We start from the raw sequence: 25,128 nt of genomic DNA, 5'->3' as shown, positions 1-25,128 counted from the left end.
TTTCTTTCTCCAGCTTTCTATATCCATTAAGTTTACCTCATTTTCTTTATCTTTTTTCTCTCAATTTTATGTATTTTTTAAATAACCTCTAAACTCAGCAAAATTGCCTTTTCTTTAAGAAAAACCACGTCCTCATGTCTGTTTCTAAAATTTTTTTTTTCATCAAGAAACACATTTTCTTTGTACTGTGTATGTAAAGTTGTTTCTCTCCTTAACAATAGTTATTAATCTTAGGCAGAATTTTAATTTTTAATAATCTTAATTTATAGTGAAAGCCTGAGAAGTAAGCAATTTTAACTATTAGTCATGTGCTAAAATTTTATAAATATATATTTTATAATTTTTAGAAACAGGATTTTAAATGGAAACATTTTTAATGTGGAATAAGACATACTAACAGATCTAAATATCTTGTTTCTGTGAAGAAACAAAAAATATTTAGCTTAAACTTATATTTAAAAATTAATATCTTAGCATTTTGTCTTACTTGGAGATAATTTAGATGTTTAATGAATAGCCATCATTTAATGTAGCTTAGCAACAGTCTACAAGTATAGTTTCCATAAAGATTTGAGAAACTATTTAAACTAAACACATTACAAAACAATCAGTATTGTAAGTTTATAAACTTTTGTCCCATTTACATGTTTTATTTATTTTTTCTTAACAATTATTTTTGTAAAATCTCATGAAACAGACTAATCTACTCATCTAAAGTTAAACTTCCTATTATCCATTTTTATATTACCGTGTTGAACAAGTATCATAAAAGCAATAAACTTAAAGTTTATATTTTGCTGAGAAGTCAAAAGACATTTTTTTAAATTAAACTAACAATATTAAACTAGTCATGTTTGCCAAAAGATTTACTCAATTCACATATGCTTAAAAATATTGGGCTTATTTTTTTAATTCATGAGCAGTTATCTTTAAGTTAATTCAGTACCATGTAGATAATACACAAAGACATTTATAGACATATATACATATAGACACAACATATAACTTACTCATGTTTGTATCTAAAAGCCCTAGAGAGGGAGTTCATTGTAAAAGGGAGTAGAGCTTCAGACCTCAAAAGAACCTGTTTACCCACAACTCTGGGGGCTTCATGAGGAAAAACAGAGGTACCCTGCCAAAAAGGAGAAGCCTGTGGCACTTTATCTGTGCTCTTCAAGGGGTCTCAGGCTCCTAGAAGTTTCCTTTAGTTGTCCTCTATAGTGACAAAAGATTTTAACTGGAACATGAGACAGATAGAAGTAAATGGAAGAATTAATTCCAGAGGAGACAGTTTGAGAAGATTTTGTTTTCCAAAAAGCCATTAAAGTTTTACATTATCCTTGGCAAAAATCATGTCACCAAGAGAAGAAGCAGGCACATAGAGATGCTAATTTAGGGAGAAAGAAATTCAGTTAACTAAAGACCTTATATGGGAAAACCATAGGCCTCAAATACATATGTATATGTATGTGTGTGTGTGTGTATATGTATAAAATATGTGTATGTATGTATGTGTGTGTGTGTGTGTATATAAATATATATATATATGCCTGACTAAGCCTGACTGTCAATTTTAAATAAATGGACTTTTGACTGTAGAGCTTTTAAATTTTTTAAAATTAGATTTTACCCAGGTAAATAGAAAACATTTCTTCCTTTTTTTTTTTTTGAGACAGAGTCTTGCTCTGTTGCCCAGGCTGGAGTGCAGTCGAGTGGTCTCAGCTCACTGCAACCTCTGCCTCCTGGGTTCAAGCAATTCTCCTGCCTCAGCCTCCCAAGTAGCTGGAATTACAGGTGCCTGCCACCACGCCTGGCTAATTTTTTGTATTTTTAGTAGAGACGGGGTTTCACCATGTTGGCCAGGCTGGTCTCGAACTCCTGACCTCGTGAATAGCCTGCCTCGGCCTCCCAAGTGCTGAGATTGCAGGTGTGAGCCACTGCGCTCAGACAAAAACATTTCTTTACTTGTCTTTTTCTTTCTAAAATTTATCTTTTTCTTTCTAAAATTTACATCAAGAAGGAATTTTGGAGATGGGGCATTTTTGTTTACTGGAGGCCTAGGGTAATCACTATTCAAAGCTGTTTCTCTTTGAAGTTTTTCAGTAAATAGTTTTCTTTTTTCCAAACCACAGTATATGGTTTTATTTAGTTCCAGAGAGAAGACTAAACAAACAAAACAACAAAAGTTTCTATTACACTGTAAATATAAACTGAAATTTTAAATTAAAGGTATACCTGAACTAGTGACTAAAAACCAACACAAACATTCATGAGGCCAAATCCAAGAAATCCTGTATGACTTTAAAACTTCAGAAATAAAAAAATTGTAGCTCTTCTGTAATCAAAACTTCTCCTAAGAACAGCTTACTGCAAATGGGTTGCAATCTGTATTTTCAGGCCACATTTTTTAGCATCTCAGCTTCTCAGCTTACCATCTACCCACAAAGGCCAGACACAAGATTTTAAGAAATGCTTGGTAAAACAGGAGAATGAAAGCTGTCTGTGGGAGTAGACAAGTTTACAAATGTGGACTCTAGAAGGTCAAGAGCAAAAATCAAATAATAAAAACAAATACATTCGTAATTAATTATTATGTATGTAATGTTTTTTTGCCTAAGCTAGAGATAATTCATTGAGAAATAAAATTTTGAGGTTTGGTCTAAAAAAACTTCAATTTTTTTTTTTCCAATTTGATCTCAGCTAGAATGCTGTTTTGCTAATTCTCTGGATGTTAACATTTCAAATACATGGTAAGATTTACATCTCTGAGAGACTGAGAAAAGACTGGAAAAAGTTAAAGTATGTATTGCAAATCCTGCAGCAATCAAACAGGCAGTTTGAACATTTAAAAGGTTTTTTTTTTTTTTTTGAGGAAGTGGAAGAGCCCTCTTAAAATGTACTTTGAAATCTTTTACTAGAATTTAGCCAGGCAAAACAGAAAGAAGGCCTTTCATTAAATTTCATTCTAAAACCTGCCGTTTCCAATTGTGCATGGAAAGATATTAATTTAGAAATGTCAAAAGACCTTCATTTTTGTCATTGCATTTTGGGGTCATCTGAAGTCATGTCAGTCCATTTACCCAGGCATTTGCAAGATGAAGCTCCATAGGTATTATACATAAGTTCAGCTTATGTTTCTAAGGGATGTTACCTAGAAGGAAAAGAATGGTTTTGATGATCAGTTTTCCATAATTTAGAAACTTTTCAAAGGTGATCATGGCCAGAACAGTGTACCAGGTCTGAGTGTGCTGTGTATGAGCATCACTCCTCAAGGTGTCACCCAAGAATTGCTGATTATAGTGCTGGGTGAGCAATGCTTATGTTCACCTTCCAGCTTAGCTGAAAGTCTCTGCAGGTGTTTTTCTTTTGGGAAGACCCTATGAGACTGGTACAAAGCGTTGAAAATCATCCTAACACCTCTACAAAGTCTGTAGTTGCCTAGAGCACCCAAATGAGTCAGTTAAAGAAATTGCCTTTTCTCTTTGCGATGAGAGAATTCACTCCCATGCACCTTTTAATTTGAAGGTCCCAAAAAGTCAAGTTCAAATTAGAAACAATAGAAAACAGCTGTGTTTTTTAAAGCATGTTACCTAATTTTAGAACAAAAGAAGTAAAACCACCAGGGCTAGAGTGCCAGTATTATGACCCAGATTTTCTGTCTTGAGACAGAAGCAGAGAAAGCAGTTAAAAATATTGAAATTAAAATCTCCTGACTTTAGCCAAAAATGGAAATCTTTTGTCTAGAAAGTGAGGGTTGAAAAGAACAGCTCAAGCAAAGTCTTGACCTCATGAAATAGTAAGGAGATCTGAATTCAGGAGGACTCACCCCTTACACTCAACGATGTACTGGGAGCTGGAAGAATACAAGGGGTTCTCATTGGCTAGTTTCTCAGTTCAAGAGGGATGTTGATGGTTGGGGGTGTCCCTCTGAATCCTGCTTACAGCACCAGAAATATCAATCTAAAGGAAGAAGCAGGGGCAAAAAAATAAAATTTTAAAGAATTTACTTCAGCCAAGGTGAGGACAACTGCCTGGAAGACTCAGATGCATGTTACCTAAGATATGAACTTTGGCCTTTTTAATACGGTTTATAAAGTAAGAAGCAGAATAAATAGTTGGCCATTGTCAGGAATTCTCGTTAGTTTGCAGAAATAACATTGATTAGTGATAAGCTATATGTTGTTGAACTACAGTCTATGAATTTAGCAATGAAATAGCTGGATCATATAATTCTATGTTCTAAACATAGAAGAAGGTACATTTTATGTTTGTTTGTTTGTTTTTTAAGAAATGTCCACATTGTTTTTTATAGTGGCTACACCATTTTACATTTGCACCAGGAATTAAAAATCATTCTAATTTCTCCCTCTTCTTTTTACCGCTTGTTCTTTTAGGGATTATGCTGTTGTTTTTTGTATAATAGTCATTCTCATGTGTGTGAAGTGGTATCTCAATATGATAGAACATCAATTTTTATATTTATTTTATAAACAGGTTTATTTTTTATGCTGCCACTATGCTAAATCTTGGTATTTGTTGAATCTCTTGGGTTTCTAGGTATAGTATATCATCTACAAATAGAAATTATATTTTTATTTTTTTCCTTTGGGAATCATGTTTGATAATGCTATGTACAATATGCCAAGCACTGTTCTAAGAAGTGTTAAGATAGTAACTCGTGACATCAAAATACAGTGTGAGCAGGAGTGGAAGATACAGACATTTCTAAAATTATGGCTGAGAATGTGACAAAAGACATCTAATAGAGAAGAAAGTTCGCTTTAAAAAGGACCTGAAACTTCCCACAATTAAAAAGTCAACTTTTATAAGTTACACAGCCTCTTTGTGTCTCACAGCTCTTATTTGTGAAACAGAAATAATAATAATATTATTTATTGTTGAGTATATTAAGAGAAGTAATATCCTGACTTGAAAATTAAAATATTTATTAGTGTAATTAACTGAAATAACAGTAATAAGAATATGTCAATTATTGGAATAGATTAGATAATAGTTTAGTAGGACCATCAACATTTTAATTCTATAAAAAATGTATGTCTTTCTGTTTACTCTTTACAAAACTACTTAGTCACTCTCTATTACTTAATTACTAAAACCTCCTAATTCTTAGTAAGGCCTTTCTAGGGCCACCTAAACTTACAGTCTTTAACCACACTGTTTATCAGGATTCACTTCTTTAGCTCCTTCTTCTTTTCCTTATCTTGCCTGGTGCAAACCACAGTTTTGCTCTGCTTTTCTGTCTTATGTGTTTGTATAAAGACATCTGCCTTTATGTAAATTCCAACCAATTACAGCTGTGACATTTTCCTCGAAACATGTAAATTCTGTGAGTTCTTTTTTATTTGAAATCTCTTATATCTTTACCATATTATGGGCACTCATTTGAAGTAATAAAAATTTTTTTAAAATACCGGATAAGAAATTTTGAAACACAGTCAACAAATATTCATAACAAATATTAAACTACAGTTGCTTATTGAGCATGAAACACTTGTGATTACATTTCAATAGGTTCTGTGCTCTCAAAGTATGTTTTAAAAATGTATTTTTTTCAATTAACCTTAAGCAGTATATTGTTTTTAAAAGTAAAACAAAAATACTATTCACAATAGCAAAGACACGGAATTAACCCACATTGCTTCCAACAGTAGACTGGATAAAGAAAATGTGGTAGATATATACCATGGAATACTATGCAGGCATAAGAAGGAAAAAGATCATGTCCTTGACAGGGACATCGATGGAGCTGGAAGCCGCTATTCTCAGCAAACTTAACACAGGAACAGAAAACCAAACGCTGCTTGCTCTCATACTAATAAGTGGAAGCTGAATGATGAGACACATGGACACACTGGGGGAACAACACACCCTGGGGCCTGTCAGGAGGCAGGGAAAGCATCAGGAAGAACAGCTAATGGGTGTGAGCTTAATACCTGGATGATGGGTTGATCTGTGCAGCAAAGTACCATGACGTACATTTACCTGTGTAACAGACCTGCACATCATGCATGTGTACCCTGGAACTTAAAAGTTGATTTTTTTTTTAAAGTCAAAAAATAAATACCTAAACGCAGGGGGTATTTGTGGTACAGAAATTCATAGTAAACACATACAAACTATTTGAAAACATAATCTTATCTCTTAATGCAGTTATATTCTGCTTTATTACTTACATATTATAAAATATGGATTCATGGCATAATTGTCAAAGGCTTCCATCTATTCCTACCACATATCCATTGTTGCTGATTTGTTTTAATTTGTTCATTTTCCAACAAAGCTGGGATAAAAATATCTTCATGCCGATGCTATATTAATTTCTGACAATATGCCCTGGGTTACTCAAAAGGAAATAGAGTTGTTTTGCTCATGTTTTTGACACTTGAGTCAATCATCTACTACAAATAACCTAAGAGGAGTCAAGGACATGTGCGTGCCTGTGAGTTACTCAGCAAGTGTCAGGCAGGCCCTGGGCTGAAGGGAGACTCCAGGTGTCTCAGAAAAGGGAGGTTCTGCTCTACTGCACACAGACTGTCACACTGTAAATTGTTCTGTGATTCCATGTTTCTCCCAAGGTCAACAGGAACTGAGGACACATAGGAAGTGAGTTATGAGGGCAGACTCCTTCTCCCATTTAGCTACCGGTATGTGATTTTGCCCCCCTGGACACATGCACACTACATAATAATGTGCTCACAACCCTCTTAGGACTAATCTCCATGCTTACAAATTGCATCCACATTTTCTTTACTCCTAGAGTTTTCAGCCAGATACAAGTGCCTAGAGGACTTTAGACTTATCCCTGTCCCCAGACCCTAAATCTGTGCCAACAACCTGCTCTGTCCAGTCAACTGGGCTTCTGAGTCACCTGATCATAGTCTCTTCTACCTGTATAGACACAGAAGTAAGCCAGAGCCTAACCCTTTCTGAGTCACTATCTGTAGCACAAATTTAGTCTTTCCACTAACTCTGGACTTTCCCCTGCCCATAGGTCCTATGAAACTAAATAATTCAAAATTTAAGCTGTTTGATACTCTAAATTATTCTGGGCCTTAAAGGAATGTAAGTATAAAAGCTGGGTAATATGACAGGCAGCAGTAACAAGGCAGCTGTAACCTTTGTTTTTCTGTTTATGGATTACACCTACTTCTACATCTGCATTCTTTTGTCAGGTGTTGTAAATGGCCGAAGTGCCCCATGGAAGACCTCTTTCCCCTTCACTATCGACTTTCGTTATAGATTAACCTCCCTCTTACCTATGGCTATTGCATTGTCTTAAGATGAAATGTTAAATACATGCTTAGGTTGAAAAGGAAAGAAAAACCAGTTGTAAAAAAAAAAAAAGTTGGAAAAATACACTGTAACCAATTAATTTTTTGTAAATCTTAAGCCAGCCTTGTATAGAAACTGTTGTAGTCTTGTTAAATTTGTTTTTTGCCTGTAGAAATAAGAACTTAACTTTCACCTATGAAGCACTCATCTCATTTCACTAGAGCTTTTGTCTCCTGGATGACTATTTCTAGCTTTTCATTTGAATAAACTCTAAAATTGGATTTTGAGGCTTTATTGATTATTCAGATTATTTCAGATTAACAGTCCTTCATAGCATCTTTGTTCTGCCTTTACTTCCTGACTAAACCCTCTTTCATGTGAACAAATTGTACCCAATGCCACTCCTCAGGTGCCTGATTCAAATGCCTACTGGAAATCAGATATCCGTGAGTTCAAGGTCATGGCCTTAGACTTGGCTGTTGTAAGGGCAAATAAAAATTAGAAATACCAGACTTAAATTATCAAACTTGAAGATAAAAGAAGACATTTTGCTCTCCTTTTAAAAAATAATTTTAGAAAAATTTATATGTAAATTTATTTTGTGTGTCTATTAAATATATGTACATCATTTAAATAGGTAAATAGGACTTTGTCAGCCTTTTTAACTTAGAAATGTCTTTCTCTAGGACCTGGAAACTATTGCATTGAAATGTAAATGGATTACCCTTCTGTCCTACAGTAGGTGACTTCATAAAATATTATGAAGCCAAGGAAAGCTTATTTTGCTTTTGAATATAGCCAATTTAAATTTTCATTGACTATACCCAATATACATATAGGCTTCTCAATTACCCAGTTAATTTAGGATGAACTATATATGACAAATTATGCTGTTAAGTCTTCTACTTAAAGACTAAATATGGTGATTTTTATTTCTGCTTTTGTAATCTCAGCAGATTGCCTATGATGGATATCACATTGTGGTTTAATTATGTAAAAAAAACAATTTTCTTTCTCTTCTGCCATTTTAGAGTGTCTCTGAAGTTGGAGATAATTTTGTTTTTAATTATGTTTTCCAAACACTGTACAGAATTACCAGACAGGATATAAACACAGGAGGTACACACAAGGCTTTAGTTCACAGAGGCTTTTCTCTCTTTGGCTTGCCCCAAAATCTGCAGGCAGAATATTTATCTGCGTATTTTTAATATACAGTCCCTTCCAGAGCACTTCAGCCAGATTTGTAGAAAAATAGCTTCACAGCAGAGAATCAGCCATTCCAGCTCCATCTTTCAATGCACTTGGCACCTTCAGACCTGAGAGTAATTCCAACACCATGGGAACCTGAATCCCAAATCTTTAGCCAATGGGCTAATGTTTTGTAAATTTTATCTTTTCAAAAAACTAACTTTTCATTATGTTTCTTTTGAATTTTTGTTTTTATATTCATTTATTTCTGCTATAGTTTTAATTTTTTCCTTCTAATTTTGGGTTTGGTTTGCACTTTTCTAGTTCTGTATGATACATCAATAGTTTATTTGGAGATTTTTTTTAACTTTTTTTGATGTAGGCACTTACTGCTATAAACCTTAGTACTTCTTTCATTGTATTCATAGTTTTCTTATGTTTTCATTTTCATTTGTTTCAAGAACATTTTAAATTTTTTTCTTAAATTCCTTATTGGCCTACTAGTCATTCAGGAGCATATTTTAATTTCTCTGTGTTTGTATAGTTTCCAAAGTTTTTTCTGTTAGTGATTACTAGTTTTATTCTATCATCATCAGAGAAAATACTTGATATAATCTTATATGGGGGGAGATTATTTTAAGAGTTATTTTGTGACCTAGCTTATGGTCCATCCTTGAGAATAATCCAGGGGCTGAAGTGTAGCATTTGTATTCTGTAGCTTTTTGATGAAATGCTTTGTAAATTTCTATTAGGTCTATTTGGTTCATAGTCCAGATTAAGTTCAATGTTTATTTGTTGATTTTACTATCTGGATGATCTGTCTACTGTTCAAAGTCTCTGTTGTATTGGGGTTGATCTCTCTGTCTTTATCTCTAATATTTGCTTCCTGTATGTTAGGTGCATATAAATTTGCAGTTGTTGTATTCTCTTGCTGAATTGGCCACTTTATTATAATAACTTTTGTTGTCTCTTTTTATAGTTTTTGTCTTAAAGTCTGTTTTGTTTAACATAGCTATTCCTCCTCTTTTGGTTTCCATTTGCATGAAATATCTTTTTCTATCCCTTTATTTTCAGTCTTTCTGTGTCTTCATAGGTGAAGTGTGTGTCTTGTAAGAAACAAATTGTCAGGTCTTGGTTTTTGTTTGTTTGTTTGTTTTAACTCATTTGGCCAATTTGTGTCTTTTGATCGGGGAATTAATTTATATTAAGTGTTGTTATTAATAAATAAAGACTTACACCTGCCATTCTGTTACCTGCTTTCTTGCTGTTTTGTGGTCTTTTCGCTCGCCTTTTCGCTCTCCCATTCATCCTGTCTGTCTTTTAGTAAAGATGATTTTTTCTAGTGGTACGTTTTAATTTTTTGATTTTATGTATGTGTGTCTATTACAGGTTTTTAATTTGAGGTTACCATGAGGCTTGCAAATCACATCTTATAACCTATTATTTTAAACTGATGGCAACTTAACACATATTGTAAAAATGAACAAACAAGAAAGCAAAGAGGAAACTAATAAAAACTACAGTTTATCTCCCAATTTTTTAACATTTTATTGTTTGTATTTATATCTTATACTGTCTGTGTCTTAAACTTGTGGTTAGTATTTTTAATAACTATAAGTGCCTCAAAAGTAGAAATATGAGTTATGGCGTTAAGGAGGTAGAGAAAGAGTTATTACTTTTCATAATTACAAGTAATTATAGACTAATCTTTTAGTCTTCTCAAAATATGAATAGTTACACACCACATTTATAGTACTAGAAATTTTGTCTTTGTCTGTGTCCTTCATATTACCAGTGAGTTTTGTACCACATGTTTTCTTATTGCTCATTAATGTCCTATTCATTTAGATTGAAGAACTGCCTTTAGCAATTTTTGTGGGACAGGTATGGGGGTATTAATAAAATCTCTCAGCTTGTTTGTCTTTTTTTTTTTTTTTATGGTAGAAGGATATTTTTGCTGGATGTATTATTCTAGGATAAAAGTTCTGGCCTGTAAGATTTCCACTGAAGAGTCCACTGTCAAACATATTGGTGCTTGTTTGAATGTTATTTGTTTCTTTTCTCTTGCTGCTTTTAGAATCCTTTATCTTTGACCTTTGAGAGTTTTATTAAAGATCTTCAGGTAGTCAGCCAGGCACGGTGGCTCACGCCTGTAATCCCAGCACTTTGGGAGTCTGAGGCGGGCAGATCATGAGGTCAGGAGATCGAGTCCATCCTGGCTAACACTGTGAAACCCCATCTCTACTTAAAAAATACAAAAAATTAGCCGGGCGTGGTGGCGGGCGCCTGTAGTCCCAGCTACTTGGGAGGCTGAGGCAGGAGAATGGCGTGAACCCGGGAGGGGGAGCTTGCAGTGAGCCGAGATTGTGCCACTGCACTCCAGCCTGGGCGACAGAGCGAGACTCTGTCTAAAAAAAAAAAAAAACAAAAAACAAAACAAAACAAAAAACTTAGGTAGTCATATTTAAGTGAATTGTGCTTGGTATTCTATAACCTTCTTGTACTTGAATATTAATAATGTTTTTTTAGGTATGGGAAGTTCTAGTTATCCCTTTGAATAAACTTCTACCCAGAACTTTTTCTTTACCTCCTCTTTAAGGCCATATTTCTTAGAGTTGCCCTCTTGAGGCTATTTTTTTTTTTTTTTTTGGTCTCATCTGACTGTATCTTTTCAAATAATCTGTGTTCAAACTCACTAATTCTTTCTTCTGCTTGATCAGTTCTGCTGTTGAGAGACTCTAATGCATTCTTCAATGTCTTTTGAATTTTCAGCACCAGAATTTTTGCCTGATTCTTCAAAATGATTTTAATCAATTTATCAAGTTTATTGGATCAGATTCTGAATTTCTTTTTCTTCCTTTTTTTTTTTTTTGTTATTTTGAATTTTGCTGAGCTTCTTTGAATTTCCTGTCTGAAAGGTTACATATCTCTGTCTCAGGATTTGCACACTAGTGCCTTATTTAGCTCATTTAATGAGGTTGTGTTTTCCTGAATAGTCTTAATTTTTGTGGATGTTCATTGAAGTCTGGGCATTAATGAGTTAGGTATTTATTTTAGTTTTTGCATTCTGGGCTTTTTAATACCTGTCCTTCTTAGAAAGGCTTTCCAAGTATTCAAAGGGAATTGAGTGTTGTAATCTAAGTCTTTGATCATTGCAGTCATATCTGCATTAGGGGACACCCCAACCTGAATAACACTGTGATCCTTGCAGACTTGTAGAGGTACCACTTTGGTGGTCTTAGGTAAGAACCAAGAGAGTCTCTGGGTTACCAGGCAGACTCTTTTTCTATTTTTTTACATTCTGCCAAATAAATGGAATCTCTCTCTCCATGCTAAGCTGCCTGGAGCTGGGGTGGGTGTAACACAAGCACCCCTGTGGCCACCATCACTAGGACTACACTAAGTCAGACCCAAAGCTAGCACAGGACTGGCTCTCACATAAGGCCCACAGTGACCACTACCTAGGTACTGCTGATGTTCACTCAAGACCCAAGTTCTCTTCAGTAGGTGGTGAATCCAGCCAGGCTCATGTCCTTTCTTTCAGGGCAGTGTGCTCTGGGCTGGGGGTAGCAAAATGCCATTTGGTAGCAAGAACATGGAGTCAGAAGCCTTAGGAATCTACTTGGTGCCCTATTCTGCTATGGCTTAGCTGGCACCGAGGCCATGAGACAACATCCTTCCTACTCTTTTTTCTCCTTTATCAAGCATAAGAAGCCACTCTCCATGACCACCACCACCCAGAGTCCACAACAAGTACTGCTAGGCTACTGCTGAATATCCACTGAAGACCTAAGGGATCTTCGGTCAGCATGTGGTGAACTCTGCCAGGCCTGCTTCTTTGGCTTCAGGGAAGTGGGTTTTTTTGTTTGTTTTTTTGTTTTTTTGTTTTTGAGACAGAGTCTCGCTCTGTAGCCCAGACAGTGGCGTGATCTTGGCTCACTGCAAGCTCCGCCTCCCAGGTTCCCACCATTCGCCTGCCTCAGCCTCCCAAGTAGCTGGGACTACAGGCGCCCACCACTGCACTGGCTAATTTTTTTGTATTTTTTAGTAGAGATGGGGTTTCACCGTGTTAGCCAGGATGGTCTCGATCTCCTGACCTCGTGATCCGCCCGCCTCGGCCTCCCAAAGTGCTGGGATTACAGGCGTGAGCCACCGCGCCCGGCCGGGAAGTGGGTTTTTTTCTGACCTAGGGTGGTTCCAGAAATGTCATCCAGGAGCCAAGGCATGAAATCAGAGACCTCAGGAGCTATCTTGTTACGGCTACCCCACCATGGCTGAGCTGGTAATCAAGCTTCAAGACAAAGTCTCTTCTTCCCTGTCTTTTCCTCAAGCAGGAATCTCTCCACATGGCTGCCGCAGCTTGGATTGCACTGCACTGGGTCTCACCCGCGGAAGGGCTGCAGCAAGTTACTGCTTACTGGTTACTGCTGATGTTTATTCAAGGCCCAAGGGCTCTTTACTCAGCAGGTGATGAATCCTGCCAGAACTGGTACCTTCCCTTCAAGGCAGTGTGTTCTCTTCTGGCCCAGGGTGTGTCCAGAACTGTCACTCAGGAACTAAGTCCTAGAATAGGGGCCTCAGGGCTTTTTCTGGTGCTGTATTCTACTGTGGCTGAGATGATGTCCCAGTTGCAGGACAAAGTTTTTTTTAACTCTTCTCTCCCCTTTCCTCAAGTAGAAAGAAAGATTTTCTCCTGGAGCTGTGAACTGCACTGCCTGTGCCTAGGGTAAGTGTAATGCAGGCACTTTCTTGGCCATCCCATTTGGCATCTCACAAGGTCACATGCACTTCAAGTTTTCTGGCTATGAGCCTAGCAAAGCACCAGGATTTGCCCAGGAGTTGCAGTCCCAGTGGCTTAGACTTTCAAGTTTATTTAGAACCCCAGAGTGCTTTAACCCATGGTGGTGGGGCTACCTGAAACTCAGGTTTTGATTACTGAAATGGACAATTCCTCTCTGACTAGCGCTAGTCTGAGTGCTCCCTCTGTAGGCTCTGGCTGAATTCTGCCCCATGCTGCTTTCTGCTATGACGGGCAGCACTGAGTTTTACTGGACAGTCTCACAGTCACCACACTCTCCCTTCTGTAAGCACATGGATTTTCTCTCTCTGCCGAGCTGCACTGCCAGGGAATGGAGGAGGGCTGCTGCTGGCAATTAACGGCTTTCTTTTTTACCCTCTTCACTGCCTCTTTGATTTGATGCTAAAACTAGGTCCTGTGATCACTCCCCAGAGTTTTTTGCTCTTATAAAGATGCTTCTTATTTGGATAGTCATTCTAATTGGTGTTTTATCCGGGGGATGGTTGCTGGAGGGTGCTATTTAGTCGTCTTGCTCCACTTCCCCCCTGCAGCCATGTTGTTTGAATTAAGTGCCACATGTGAGGCTAAGGTGAGCCCAGGGTCAATCATGAGTGCTTTCAGATACATTCACGAGAGGTGAGTTTAGCTTTAGTTCCAAATGAAGATCATAGAGACTGCTCTGCGTGGGTTTGGTAGGGGCAGGTCAGTGTGGCCCATATTCCCATTGCTGCAGTAGAAATTTCTGGCATCTGTGGCAGAGAAAGGCAACTGAGTGTTGGAAAGGGGAAACTCACATTTTGGTTTTTATGTAGGACTTTACTGGTTCTGAACCTCTCTTGTGATAAAGGACAAAGGCAGACTTTATCTGCAATTCTAGGTCCTTCTGCCTGTGGGTGTGGTGGTTTCAGGGGAAGGAGTTTTGCTCATGCTTCAAAGGCATATTCTCAAGAAACAGGTGTAATTTGTGCAGATAATCACACCTGGGAAGGGATCACAGAGAAGGAGAAAAAGAAAGAAATGGCTTATTCTGAGGTGAATGTGTCTCAGGTCAGAGACTGTGTCCACTTTTTCTTCCGAAATATCATGTGTGTAGAACTTGCAAATGTTTACTTCTCTACTCTCAGGGGAACCTGCCCCCAATATTTCAACATAGGTTCTTTCTATTTTCCATAAGTGTTGGCCGGCTGAGAAATAAAGAGAAAGGGTACAAAAAGAGGAATTTTACAGCTGGGCAGCCAGAGGTGACATCACATATCAGTAGGACTGTGATACCCACCTGAGTCTCAGACTAGCAAGTTTTTATTAAGGGTTTCAAAAGGGGAGGGGGTGTAAAACAGGGAGTAGGTACAAAGATCACATGCTTCAAAGGGCAAAAAGCAGAACAAAGATCACATGCTTCTGAGGGAACAGGACAAAAGGCAAAACAGAACTGATAAGGGTCTGGGTTCAGCTGTGCACGTATTGTCTTGATAAACATCTTAAACAACAGAAAACAGGTTTCAAGAGCAGAGAACCAGTCTGACCACAAATTTACCAGGGTGGAGTTTTTCCCCACCCTTATAAGCCTGAGGGTACTGCAGGAGACCAGGGTGTATCTCAGTCCTTATCTCAACCACACAAGATAGACACTCCCAGAGCTGCCGTTTATAGACCTCCCCCCAGGAGTGCATTCCTTTCCCAGGGTATTAATATTAATATTCTTTGCTAGGAAAAGAATTTAGCGATATCTCTCCTACTTGCATGCCCGTTTATAGGCTCTCTGCAAGAAGGAAAATATGACTCTTTTTGCCCGACCCCGCAGGTACTCAGACCTTATGGTTGTCTTCCCTTGTTCCCTAAAAATCGCTATTATTCTGTTCTTCTTCAAGGTGCAATGATTTCATATTGTTTAAACACACATGTTTTACAATTAATTTGTATAGTTAACACAATTATCACAGTGGTCCTGAGGTGGCGTACATCCTCAGCTTACAAAGATAACATATTAAGAGATTAAAGTAAAGACAGGCATAAGAAATTACAAAAGTATTATTTGGGAACTGATAAATGTCCATGAAATTTTCACAATTCGTGTTCCTCTGCCATGGCTCCAGCTGTTCCCTCCGTTCAGGGTCCCTGACTTCCTACAACACGCTGCTTGTGATGTTTTGCCTTATCAGTTTAACTCCTTTTTCACTTTTTATTCTCATGATAGTCAAGGGGCTCTGAGAAATACTTTTTCATTATGTACCAGAGCCTTCTCCTTATTCCCTACATCCCAGCTTTTAATAAGCAGTGAAAAAATCGTCACCATGAATTTATACCTGCAACATTACAAATGTTTCTTTTGTGGCTGTCGAACATGGAAAGGTGTGGAGGCCCAAGATTCCTGTTTGAGATGGGATCAGGTCTTTGGTTATCAGTGAAGAAGGAGACCATGTACTGTTTAGCTTCCATTAAATCTATGCAAAACTGCTTATAAAAATGCACATTTAATGAGAATGGTCTTTATTGCCCAGGATAACTCAGAAAGTTCTGAATAAAAAATAGAAGAGACTTCCTCTCTAGGATGCTAAAGCAAGGAAATAAAAGAGGACACAAATGGGAAAAAAAAAAAAAAAAAATCCATGCTCATGGATAGGAAGAATCAATATCATGAAAATGGCAATACTACCCAAAGTAACTTATAGATTCGATGCTATTCCCATCAGGCTACCATTGATTTTCTTCGCAGAATTAGAAAAAAATACTTTAAATTTCATATGGAACCAAAAAAGAGCCCATATAGTCAACACAGTCCTAAGCCAAAAGAACAAAGCTGGAGGCATCACGCTACCTGACTTGAAACTATACTACAAGGCTACAGGAACCAAAACAGCATGGTACTGGTACCAAAACAGATATATAGACCAATGTAACAGAACAGAGGCCTCAGAAATAACACCACACATATACAACCATCTTATCTTTGACAAACCGACAAAAATAAGCAATGGGGAATGGATTCCCTATTTAATAAATGGTGCTTGGAAAACTGGCTAGCCATATGCAGAAAACAGAAACTGGACCACCCTTCCTTACACCTTATACAAAAATTAACTCAAGATGGATTAAAGACTTAAATGTAAAACCTAAAACCATGAAAACTCTAGAAGAAAACCTAGGTAGTACTGTTTAGGACATAGGCATGGGCAAAGACTTCATGACTAAAACACCAAAGGCAATGGCAACAAAAGCCAAAATTGACAAATGGGATCTAATTAAGGTAAAGAGCTTCTGCATAGCAAAAGAAACTGTCATCAGAGTGAACAGGCAGCCTACAGAATGGGAGAAAATTTTTGCAATCTATGCATCTGACAAAGGGCAAATACCCAGAATCTACAAGGAACTTAAACAAATTTACAAGAAAAAAGCAACCCCATCAAAAAGTGGGTGAAGGATGTGAACAGACACTTCTCAAAAGAAGACATTTATGCAGCCAACAAACATAAAAAAAATTCATCATCACTGGTCATTAGAGGAATGCAAATCAAAACCACAATGAGATACTATCACACCAGTTAGAATGGCAAGCATTAAAAAGTCAGGAAACAGATACTGGCGAGGATGTGGAGAAATAGGAATGCTTTTACATTGTTGGTGGGAGTGTAAATTAGTTCAGCCATTGTGGAAGACAGTGTGGTGATTCCTCAAGGATCTAGAACCAGAAATACCATTTGACCCAGCAATCTCATTACTGGGTATATGCCCAAAGGATTATAAATCATTCTGTTATAAAGACACATGCACATGTATGTTTATTGCAGCACTATTTACAATAGCAAAGACTTGCAGCCAACCCAAATGCCCATCAATGATAGACTGGATAAAGAAAATGTGGCACATATACACCATGGAATACTATGCAGCCATAAAAAAGAATGAGTTCATGTCCTTTGCCGGGACATGGATGAAGCTGGAACCATCATTCTCAGCAAACTAACAAACTAACACAGGAACAGAAAACCAAACACCACATGTTCTCACTCATAAGTAGGATTTGAACAGTGAGAACACATGGACACAGGGAGGGAAACATCACACACCAGGGCCTGTCAGCAGATGGGGGCAAGGGGAGGGAGAGCAATAGGACAAATACCTAATGCATGTAGGGCTTAAAACCTAGATGACGGGTTGATAGTTGCAGCAATCCACCATGACACATGTATACCTGTGTAACAAACCTGCACATTCTGCACATGTATCCCAGAGCTTAAAGTTTAAAAAGAAAATAAAGTTTAGCCAAAAATTAGAGATTACAGAACATGGGAGATATTTGTAGCTTACATTTTGCCTAAAACTGATGTTTCTTCATGACTAGATTAAGTTGACCCTTTTTTGTGTTAATGTTAATATTAGCACAGTAGTCTTGTATCCTTCTTTGTTAATCAGCACCTGATAACAAATTTCTTTTAATATAGTTGATCTTAATTTATTTACTTGGTAAATATGCTCTCTGACAGATATTTTTCACTCTACAGTTAATTATTTTTCTCTATTAATAGGTACCTTGGGGAGTTTATCAAGTGATGTGCAAAAACAAGATTAAGCCACGTTTAATCTGATAGCTCTTCTTTCTTCCTACCTTCTCTTTGCGTATCGCTTGCTATGGAAAATGAAGGCTCTCGTCTTTCTTTACTGGTCAAATAAACTAAAAACCTAGGCTGTGCCACTTACTGAATTTTTGACAAAATATTCTCCTTGGGCCAGAAGCAACAATACCACTGGCAAACTTCTTACAAATTTGGAAACTCAAGCTTTACCCTAGATCTTCAGAGTCAAAATCTAGGTTTTAACAAGATCTCCTGTTCATTGCTATACACAATAAGATTTGAGAAGTATGCTTTTAACTCACCGTGAAGTTTCCATATGGGAACTGTAGACAACTTTTCTTGTATTATGTAAATGTAGCATTAAGAAATGTACATGCCTTTGTTAATGTCCTTTATTTTATACTGTATCATCAAGAAAAGTATTGCACATACACTGGTTTCATGATCTTATGCCATCTTTTCTCAGAGTTAAAAATACACTAGAGAATATTTCTGTGCTAGAAAGTATCCTATTGGATAACTCCAGTAACTCATATAAGTCAGAACCAGCTCTCTTTATTCTCATTTCACCTGATGTCAAATCAAGAATTCTTTCTATGGTCGCTTGGTAAATATGTTTTGTTTTCCAGGGAGTGTTGACATTCAGGGATGTGGCTGTAGAATTCTCCCCAGAAGAGTGGGAATGCCTGGACTCTGCTCAGCAGCGTTTGTATAGGGATGTGATGTTAGAGAACTATGGAAACCTGGTCTCCTTGGGTGAGAATAACTTCAATATACAACTCATATTCTACATTAAATATTTTATTTTCTTCTGGTTTTTTTGGAGGTTCTGCTTTGCATAAATGAGTTTCAGAATCCTGCTTCAAAAAGAAAAAATTGGGTATCTGTTGAGGTAGAAAATATAATCTTCAAGATGTTTCATCTTAACATTAATCTTTCCCTTTTTTGAGCTCATCTGTATACTTCAGTCTAAATTAGTGGTAATATCAGAAATTTAGTAGCATAGAATAGTTACCCACACCTAAAAATGCAATTTTCACAGCTGATTTTTGATTCAGTATTACTGGGTAATAGAGCTAAGAACCACAAATTTAAAATACTTTCTAAATATTCTAAAGTTTCTGTTAGGAAACAGTATATTGAAATTAATTTTCTAGAGTCTTCTATAATGTTCTCTCTTCTCTACTGAGCATAGTACTAGATTGGTAATCAGATTATCCTAGCAAGAGTCATGTTATTTTTTTCTAATAAAACAGGTCTTGCTATCTTTAAGCCAGACTTGATGACCTGTCTGGAGCAAAGAAAAGAGCCCTGGAAAGTGAAGAGACAGAAGACAGTAGCCAAACACCCAGGTAGGTGGGAGTGAATGAAGCAAATGACACAAATGATGGATCCCAATGTCAAGGAGAAAGCCAGACCTTTAAACATGCTTCCAGAAGCTCTGCTCCAGTGGAAATGGTTTCTGAGAAACCTTCATTTCTTTCTCTTGCTTTAACATAGGGACATTTTTTGTCCCATTCTTGTGAATTTTCCAAGCACTGTACTTCCCCTTCAGTAATATGTGTGTGTGTGTGTGTGTGTGTGTGTGTTTTGTTTTTTGTTTTGTTTTGTTTTTAGTTTACAGCAATAATGAAGTCTTTCATGGCTTGACAGAAAATGTGTGATTTGACTGCTTTTCCATTGCTTTGGGGAAACAGCAATATCTGTATTTTTCAGAAACTCTATATTAAACCATTTTTTTAAGTTCTGTTTTTGGATAATGTCTAAATATATAAGTTTTGGTGATATTACAATTTGGATCAGAAATCCCAGGAACACCACAAAAAGATGTGTGCTTCCTGCTTTATAATTCTCTATTCTATGGAGCCTGCAAACGTGATTTTACAGAAATTTATACTCAGTAATTATATCAAAACACTAAGCATCTCCCTAAATGAAACAAACTCTAAAATTGTGTTACTTCAAATGTTATTCTTTTCATATAAACAAATGTTGGTAAATACGGCCACATTCCTCAACTGTATGTAATATAGTTCACTGTATCTACTTCATACGTTTATTAAATATACTATGTCATTGGGGAGCTTAAAACATTGCTGAGTATATTTTTTTTTTGTTTTTTGTTTTTTGTTTTGAGACAGAGTTTTGCTCTTGTTGCCCAAGCTGGAGTGCAATGGCACGATCTCGGCTCCCTGCAACCTCCGCCTCCCAGGTTCAAGCGATTCTTCTGCCTCAGCCTCCCTAGTAGCTGGGATTACAGGCATGTGCCACCACACCCGGCTAATTTTGTATTTTTAGTAGAGACGGGGTTTCTCCATATTGGTCAGGCTGGTCTCGAACTCCCAACCTCAGGTAATCTGCCTGCCTTGGCCTCCCAAAGTGCTGGGATTACAGGTATGAGCCACTGTGCCCAGCCTGCTGAGTACATATTAAACTCTCAATTTTAACTTTATTTTAAATGACATCATTTTGTGGTTTTATTTAGTATGAAGCTTACTGTGATTGTGTCATTCATATGTATATATATAAACACATTTATATACGCATGTGTATGACACACATATAATCCCAGTAACGCAAATTTTTTCACAAATAATAATTGAATACCTATGTATTGTTTACAATGTATTGATTTTATATGTGTATACATAAAGAAATGATTAATACAATCAAATTAATGAACAAACACTATGACCTTACAAGTTACCTTTTTTGTAGTGAGAACAATTAAGATGTCTCAGCAAATTTTCAGCATACGTAACAGTATTACTTTCGGTAGTCATAAACCTGTACCTTAGGTTACCATAACTTGTTTGTCTTTTAACTGAAAATTTGTACCATTTGAACAACATACTCCATTTTCTCCACCTCCAGGGCCTAGCACTCACCTCTATACTCTCTTCTTCTAGGAGTCCAACCTTATTATATTCTCCATAGAAGTGAGATCATACAGTATTTGTCTGTTTCTGTGATGTTTCACTTGGCATAACGTCATCTAGGTCCATCCATGTTGTAGAAATGGCAGGGTTTTATTATTTTTTATGGCTGAATAATATTCTATTTTGTATATATACCATGTTTTTTTGTGTGCAGTCAGTTTCCACAAACACTTTAGATTGATTTCATATCTTGAGAATTGTGAAAAATGTTTCAGTGAACATGGAGGCGCAGGTATTTCTTTGAGACAGTAAATTTATTGTATATGCAGAAATGAGATAGCTGAATTGTATAGTAGTACTATTAAAAAATTTTTAAAAGAACCTACATACTAAATTTCATAATGTCTCTAAAAAATTGCATGTCACCAAAATTGTACAGCATCTTTTCTTTAATATATTCTTGTCAACACTTGTTATAAATCATCTTCTTGATATTAGCAGTCCTAACGGGTATAAAGTAATATCTCACAATGAATTTAATTTGCATCTGCCGGATTGGTGACATTGAGCACCTTTCTACATACCTGTTGCCCAACTGTATGTTTTCATTTGTAAACATTTATTTAGTCCTTGGCTTATTTTTAAATTTTGTTATTATTACTATTATAGTTGTTGCCTTTTATTTGCATGAGTTTCTTATATATTTTTGATACTAACCACTTATCAGATATGGTTTTCTTATTCTATTTTTTCTTGGTTCTACAGAAGTGTGTTAGTTTGATGCAGTTTAATTTGTTTATATTTGCTTTCCTTGCTGTACTTTTGCTGTCATATCCAAAAATTCACTTCAAGACCAATATTAAGGTTTCTTCATATGTTTTCTTTTAAGATCATTAATAATTTATGTCATTCATTAGAGTCCTTATTTTATATTTAGTTAATTTTTAAATATTGTAAGAAAAGTGGTCTAATTTTATTCTTTTACTTGTGGATATTCAGTTTTCCCAGCCCCAAGCGTGGAAGAGACTATACTTTCTGCATTATGCATTCTCAGTGGCTCAGTGTCAAAGATGAGTTGATCTTACAAGGATGGATTTGTTTCTGGGCTCTCCATTCTGCTCCACTGATATTGGTGTGCATTTTTATGCACACATCATCCTGTTTTTATTACAGTAGTCTTCAGATGTAGTTTAAAATCAGAAAGTATAATGCCCCAGCTTTGTTTTTAATCCTCAAAACTGCTTTAGATATTCAGTGTTTCTTGTAATTCCATATAAATTTTAAGATTGAATTTTCTATTACTTTGAAAAATTTTACTAAAATTTTAATAGGGCATTTATTGAATCTAAATTTTCCGATTTTATAGACTGCTCTCAGCAAGTACAAATCTTCTCTTGGGTCAATTAGCTGATAGAATCTTCTTGGGTATGCAGTGGAGAGGGGTTATACGTGGGTCACATGGCTGTTTCTTGGTCTGTTGTGGAGTTTGCCTTTAGTGGATTTGTTACCAGGAGCCTGGGTAGTTGTTAATCCTGTCTTATTTCTTGGCAGACTGAATTGCCTTTAGGACTTTGATCTGTAGGGCCAGCACTAGGGCAGTGTTCTGCAGTACGGCTGGTATATGGTGTGCCTGATGTGTGTTTCTTACTGAGTATGTGGCAAGATTTCCCCAAGTAACTCTTTGAGTACTTAGGTTGGCAGAACTTGCCACAAACTGTGACTATCAGTGCTGAAACTGAGTCACTGAACTGTTTCAGAGAGCACAGTAAAGGCCAAGGTCTGCACACCTACTGCTATAACCACAAATAGGCATCTTTCTCTGGATCTCTGGATATGCAGAACCACTCCTAGGCTATGGCTGGAAGGAGCTGGAGATGGTTATGGAGTCACTACAGAATTTTAAGTCAAGTCAAAATAGTTGAACCATTTCTTGACCTGTAGCCAAAGACCAAGGGTTTTCAAGTTTGCCACCTATATGAGGACCTGCCTTTTCAAAATGACTTCAATCAATCTTTAGTTCTAGCAGGTTTTAAAACCCTCTCCCTGAAAAACAAAATTATTGTAAAGGTCTCTTCTTTGAGAAGGAGTCTCACTATATCACCCAGGCTGGTCTCAAACTCCCGGCCTAAAATGATTCTTCTTCTGCCTCAGCCTACAAAGTTGCTAGGATTACAGGTGTGAACCACCATGTCTGTCAACATAATGGACTCCATGTAGTAGTTCTTATAAGACTTTTCTAGGGGTAATGAACATCCTTACCTTTGGTTCATGTTAGAAAGTCTTTATTTTTGTCTTATTTTTAAAGTAAATTTCTCCCAGATTAAGTATCCTTGGTTGGTAGCATTTTTTTCATCACTTTGAAATTTAGGAAGTTCTTAGTGAGTCCCTTTTTTCTTCAAATAACCTCTCTATGACTTTTCCCCTGCATTCTTCTTCAAAGACTCCTTTCATGAATACATTGGTCTCCTTAATCGTATCTAATAAGTTACATATTGCATGTTGATGTTTTTCAACTTTTTTTGTTTTATTTTTTCATGACTCAATGTTTATAAATAATATGTCTTTAGTTTTCTGATTTTTGTTTTCTGATCATTAATTCTGTTGTGACTCTACAAAATTTTTCAACAATTATTTTTCTGCCACAATTTCTACTGGGTTCTTTTTTTTAAATCTTTGTTCTATTTTTGTTATTGAGCATACTTAGTATCATTATTTCGACATCTTTGTCAGATAATGCAAAGATCTTCTTTTCTTAAGGATTGAGTTTTGGAAATTTATTTCTTCAAGTGGGGTATGTTTTCTGTCTTTTTTTTTTTATGTTACGTGATCCTTTTATGAAATTTGAAAACTTAAAAACAGCTGTCTAATCTAATACTTAAAGACTTGCTTAAAGAATGGCTGTAGCAATGAGCCAGGCTATAGATTTTTTAGTGCTTCACAAACATGTTCTCAGTTATGTCTTTGAAATTTGTGTGTAATTTCTAAGTTAAAGAGATTTTTCCTCATTTTCTTGTCAGATTCTATAATCTTTTGCTTCCTTAGATGACTGTGGCATGGCAGTTCCTCTAGTATTATAACAACATTCACCTTCTAGCAGGTACAAACTCTAATTCTCATTACTCCATCATTTTCATATTAAGGGAGACAGACTCTACTAATCAGAACTTTAAACAGACCTGTTGTTTTAGATTTCTCCTGAGGATAATACTGGGAGTTGATTGTGTTTTACTTAGACCATTTGCTGTCGAAGGAAAGAAAGGTTGTGTTGGAAAGCCTTTAAGCTAGACCTGGTTACCTTCTGCAGCATAGAAAGTATTACTGGAATGTGAAACGAGTGGAAAGAATAGCCATACGCTCAGATAGGTATGAATGATTTAGCAGATAACACATGTGAAAGGTCCAAAGGTGAAGGAGAAAACAAGAGTTTAAAATGTGGATTGGGAGGCTATTCTCCAATGGAATGGATTCTTGAAAAGCCTCTTACTGTCATGGAGGACAATTTTTTGATGTATGCTTATTAAGCTTTTGAATTCTTTAAGTCTTCTATCCATTTAATCTGCTGGTGCATTCACAGTGAGAGACAACTCCTTTTTATGCTGTAAGGATCTAAATAATCTAACTGCTCTTCTGTTGCTTTGAGGGGTCTGGAAAATTTGTCCAAATTTTTGGAGCTGTTTTTAAAAATCTGTGTGTTATGTTAGACATCTATGAGAGGAGTAGGGAGATTTGGTTAAGAGATTTGGGAGAGGCCTGGGACAGATGTCATATGTTTCTGCTTTATAATTTCCGGTCAGTTGATCATACAGAAAATGAAAGTGAGAACTTTTATCAGAGCACAAAGCATCTGATTAAGTACGAGAAAATCTAAACATCTATTTCACTTCAAAAGTATATTTTTCTTAGTAGGAACTAGACTTAGAAATTTAAATTCTATATGACAAATGCCTTTACTGTGGAATAGTTGATTTTATCTACTCACCTCACAGAATTCCTAAAAACACTAATACCATAGGTTACTTAGAACACTGTCCAGCACATAATAAACATAATAAATTCCAAATTGTTACCTATTTCCTAATAACTATTATTTTATAATTTTATCTTCTTTACTATGAAGACTACTAGGGCTGTGTCTTATATATATGTTTTTCTTTCTGATTTGTGTGTAACAACTATGCCTGTAATTTCACAAGTTCTGAAGTAATGTGCTCAAATGTATATGTTATATAAAAGGTGAACTAGATAATTAATAGGCACACCATATATTATAATCTTTGATTTATATGATTAAGTTTACTGCATACAAAAAGATGCTAGCATTTTCATCAACTCTTCTCAAACTTTGTCTATGTGATTGTATAAATTTATTTCTAATTATTTTATTTTATTCCATATTGTA

General features: G+C 36.2%; 1 protein-coding gene across 6 annotated transcripts in view; it reads left to right on the top strand.

Annotated features, from left to right (window-relative positions):
• Positions 1–25,128, top strand: part of LOC100436015 (zinc finger protein 736) — a 308,914-nt gene that overhangs the window by 270,019 nt on the left and 13,767 nt on the right. For 4 of the 6 annotated variants that reach the window (XM_009242762.4, XM_054560532.1, XM_054560531.1 and 1 more), the window contains exons 2-3: positions 18,480–18,606; positions 19,107–19,202. In XM_009242762.4, the coding sequence (XP_009241037.3) occupies positions 18,480–18,606; positions 19,107–19,202 (223 nt within the window). Of the gene's footprint in view, positions 1–13,155; positions 13,208–18,479; positions 18,607–19,106; positions 19,203–25,128 lie in introns of all 6 variants that reach the window. The other 2 variants (XM_024241336.2, XM_054560530.1) reach the window with 2 other exon arrangements.

Source organism: Pongo abelii, chromosome 6 (genome assembly GCF_028885655.2).
Source record: "Pongo abelii isolate AG06213 chromosome 6, NHGRI_mPonAbe1-v2.0_pri, whole genome shotgun sequence".
In the NCBI taxonomy this organism is placed as follows: domain Eukaryota; kingdom Metazoa; phylum Chordata; class Mammalia; order Primates; family Hominidae; genus Pongo; species Pongo abelii.
Note: the sequence above shows the minus strand (reverse complement) of the source record. Positions and strands in the feature narration are given on the sequence as shown.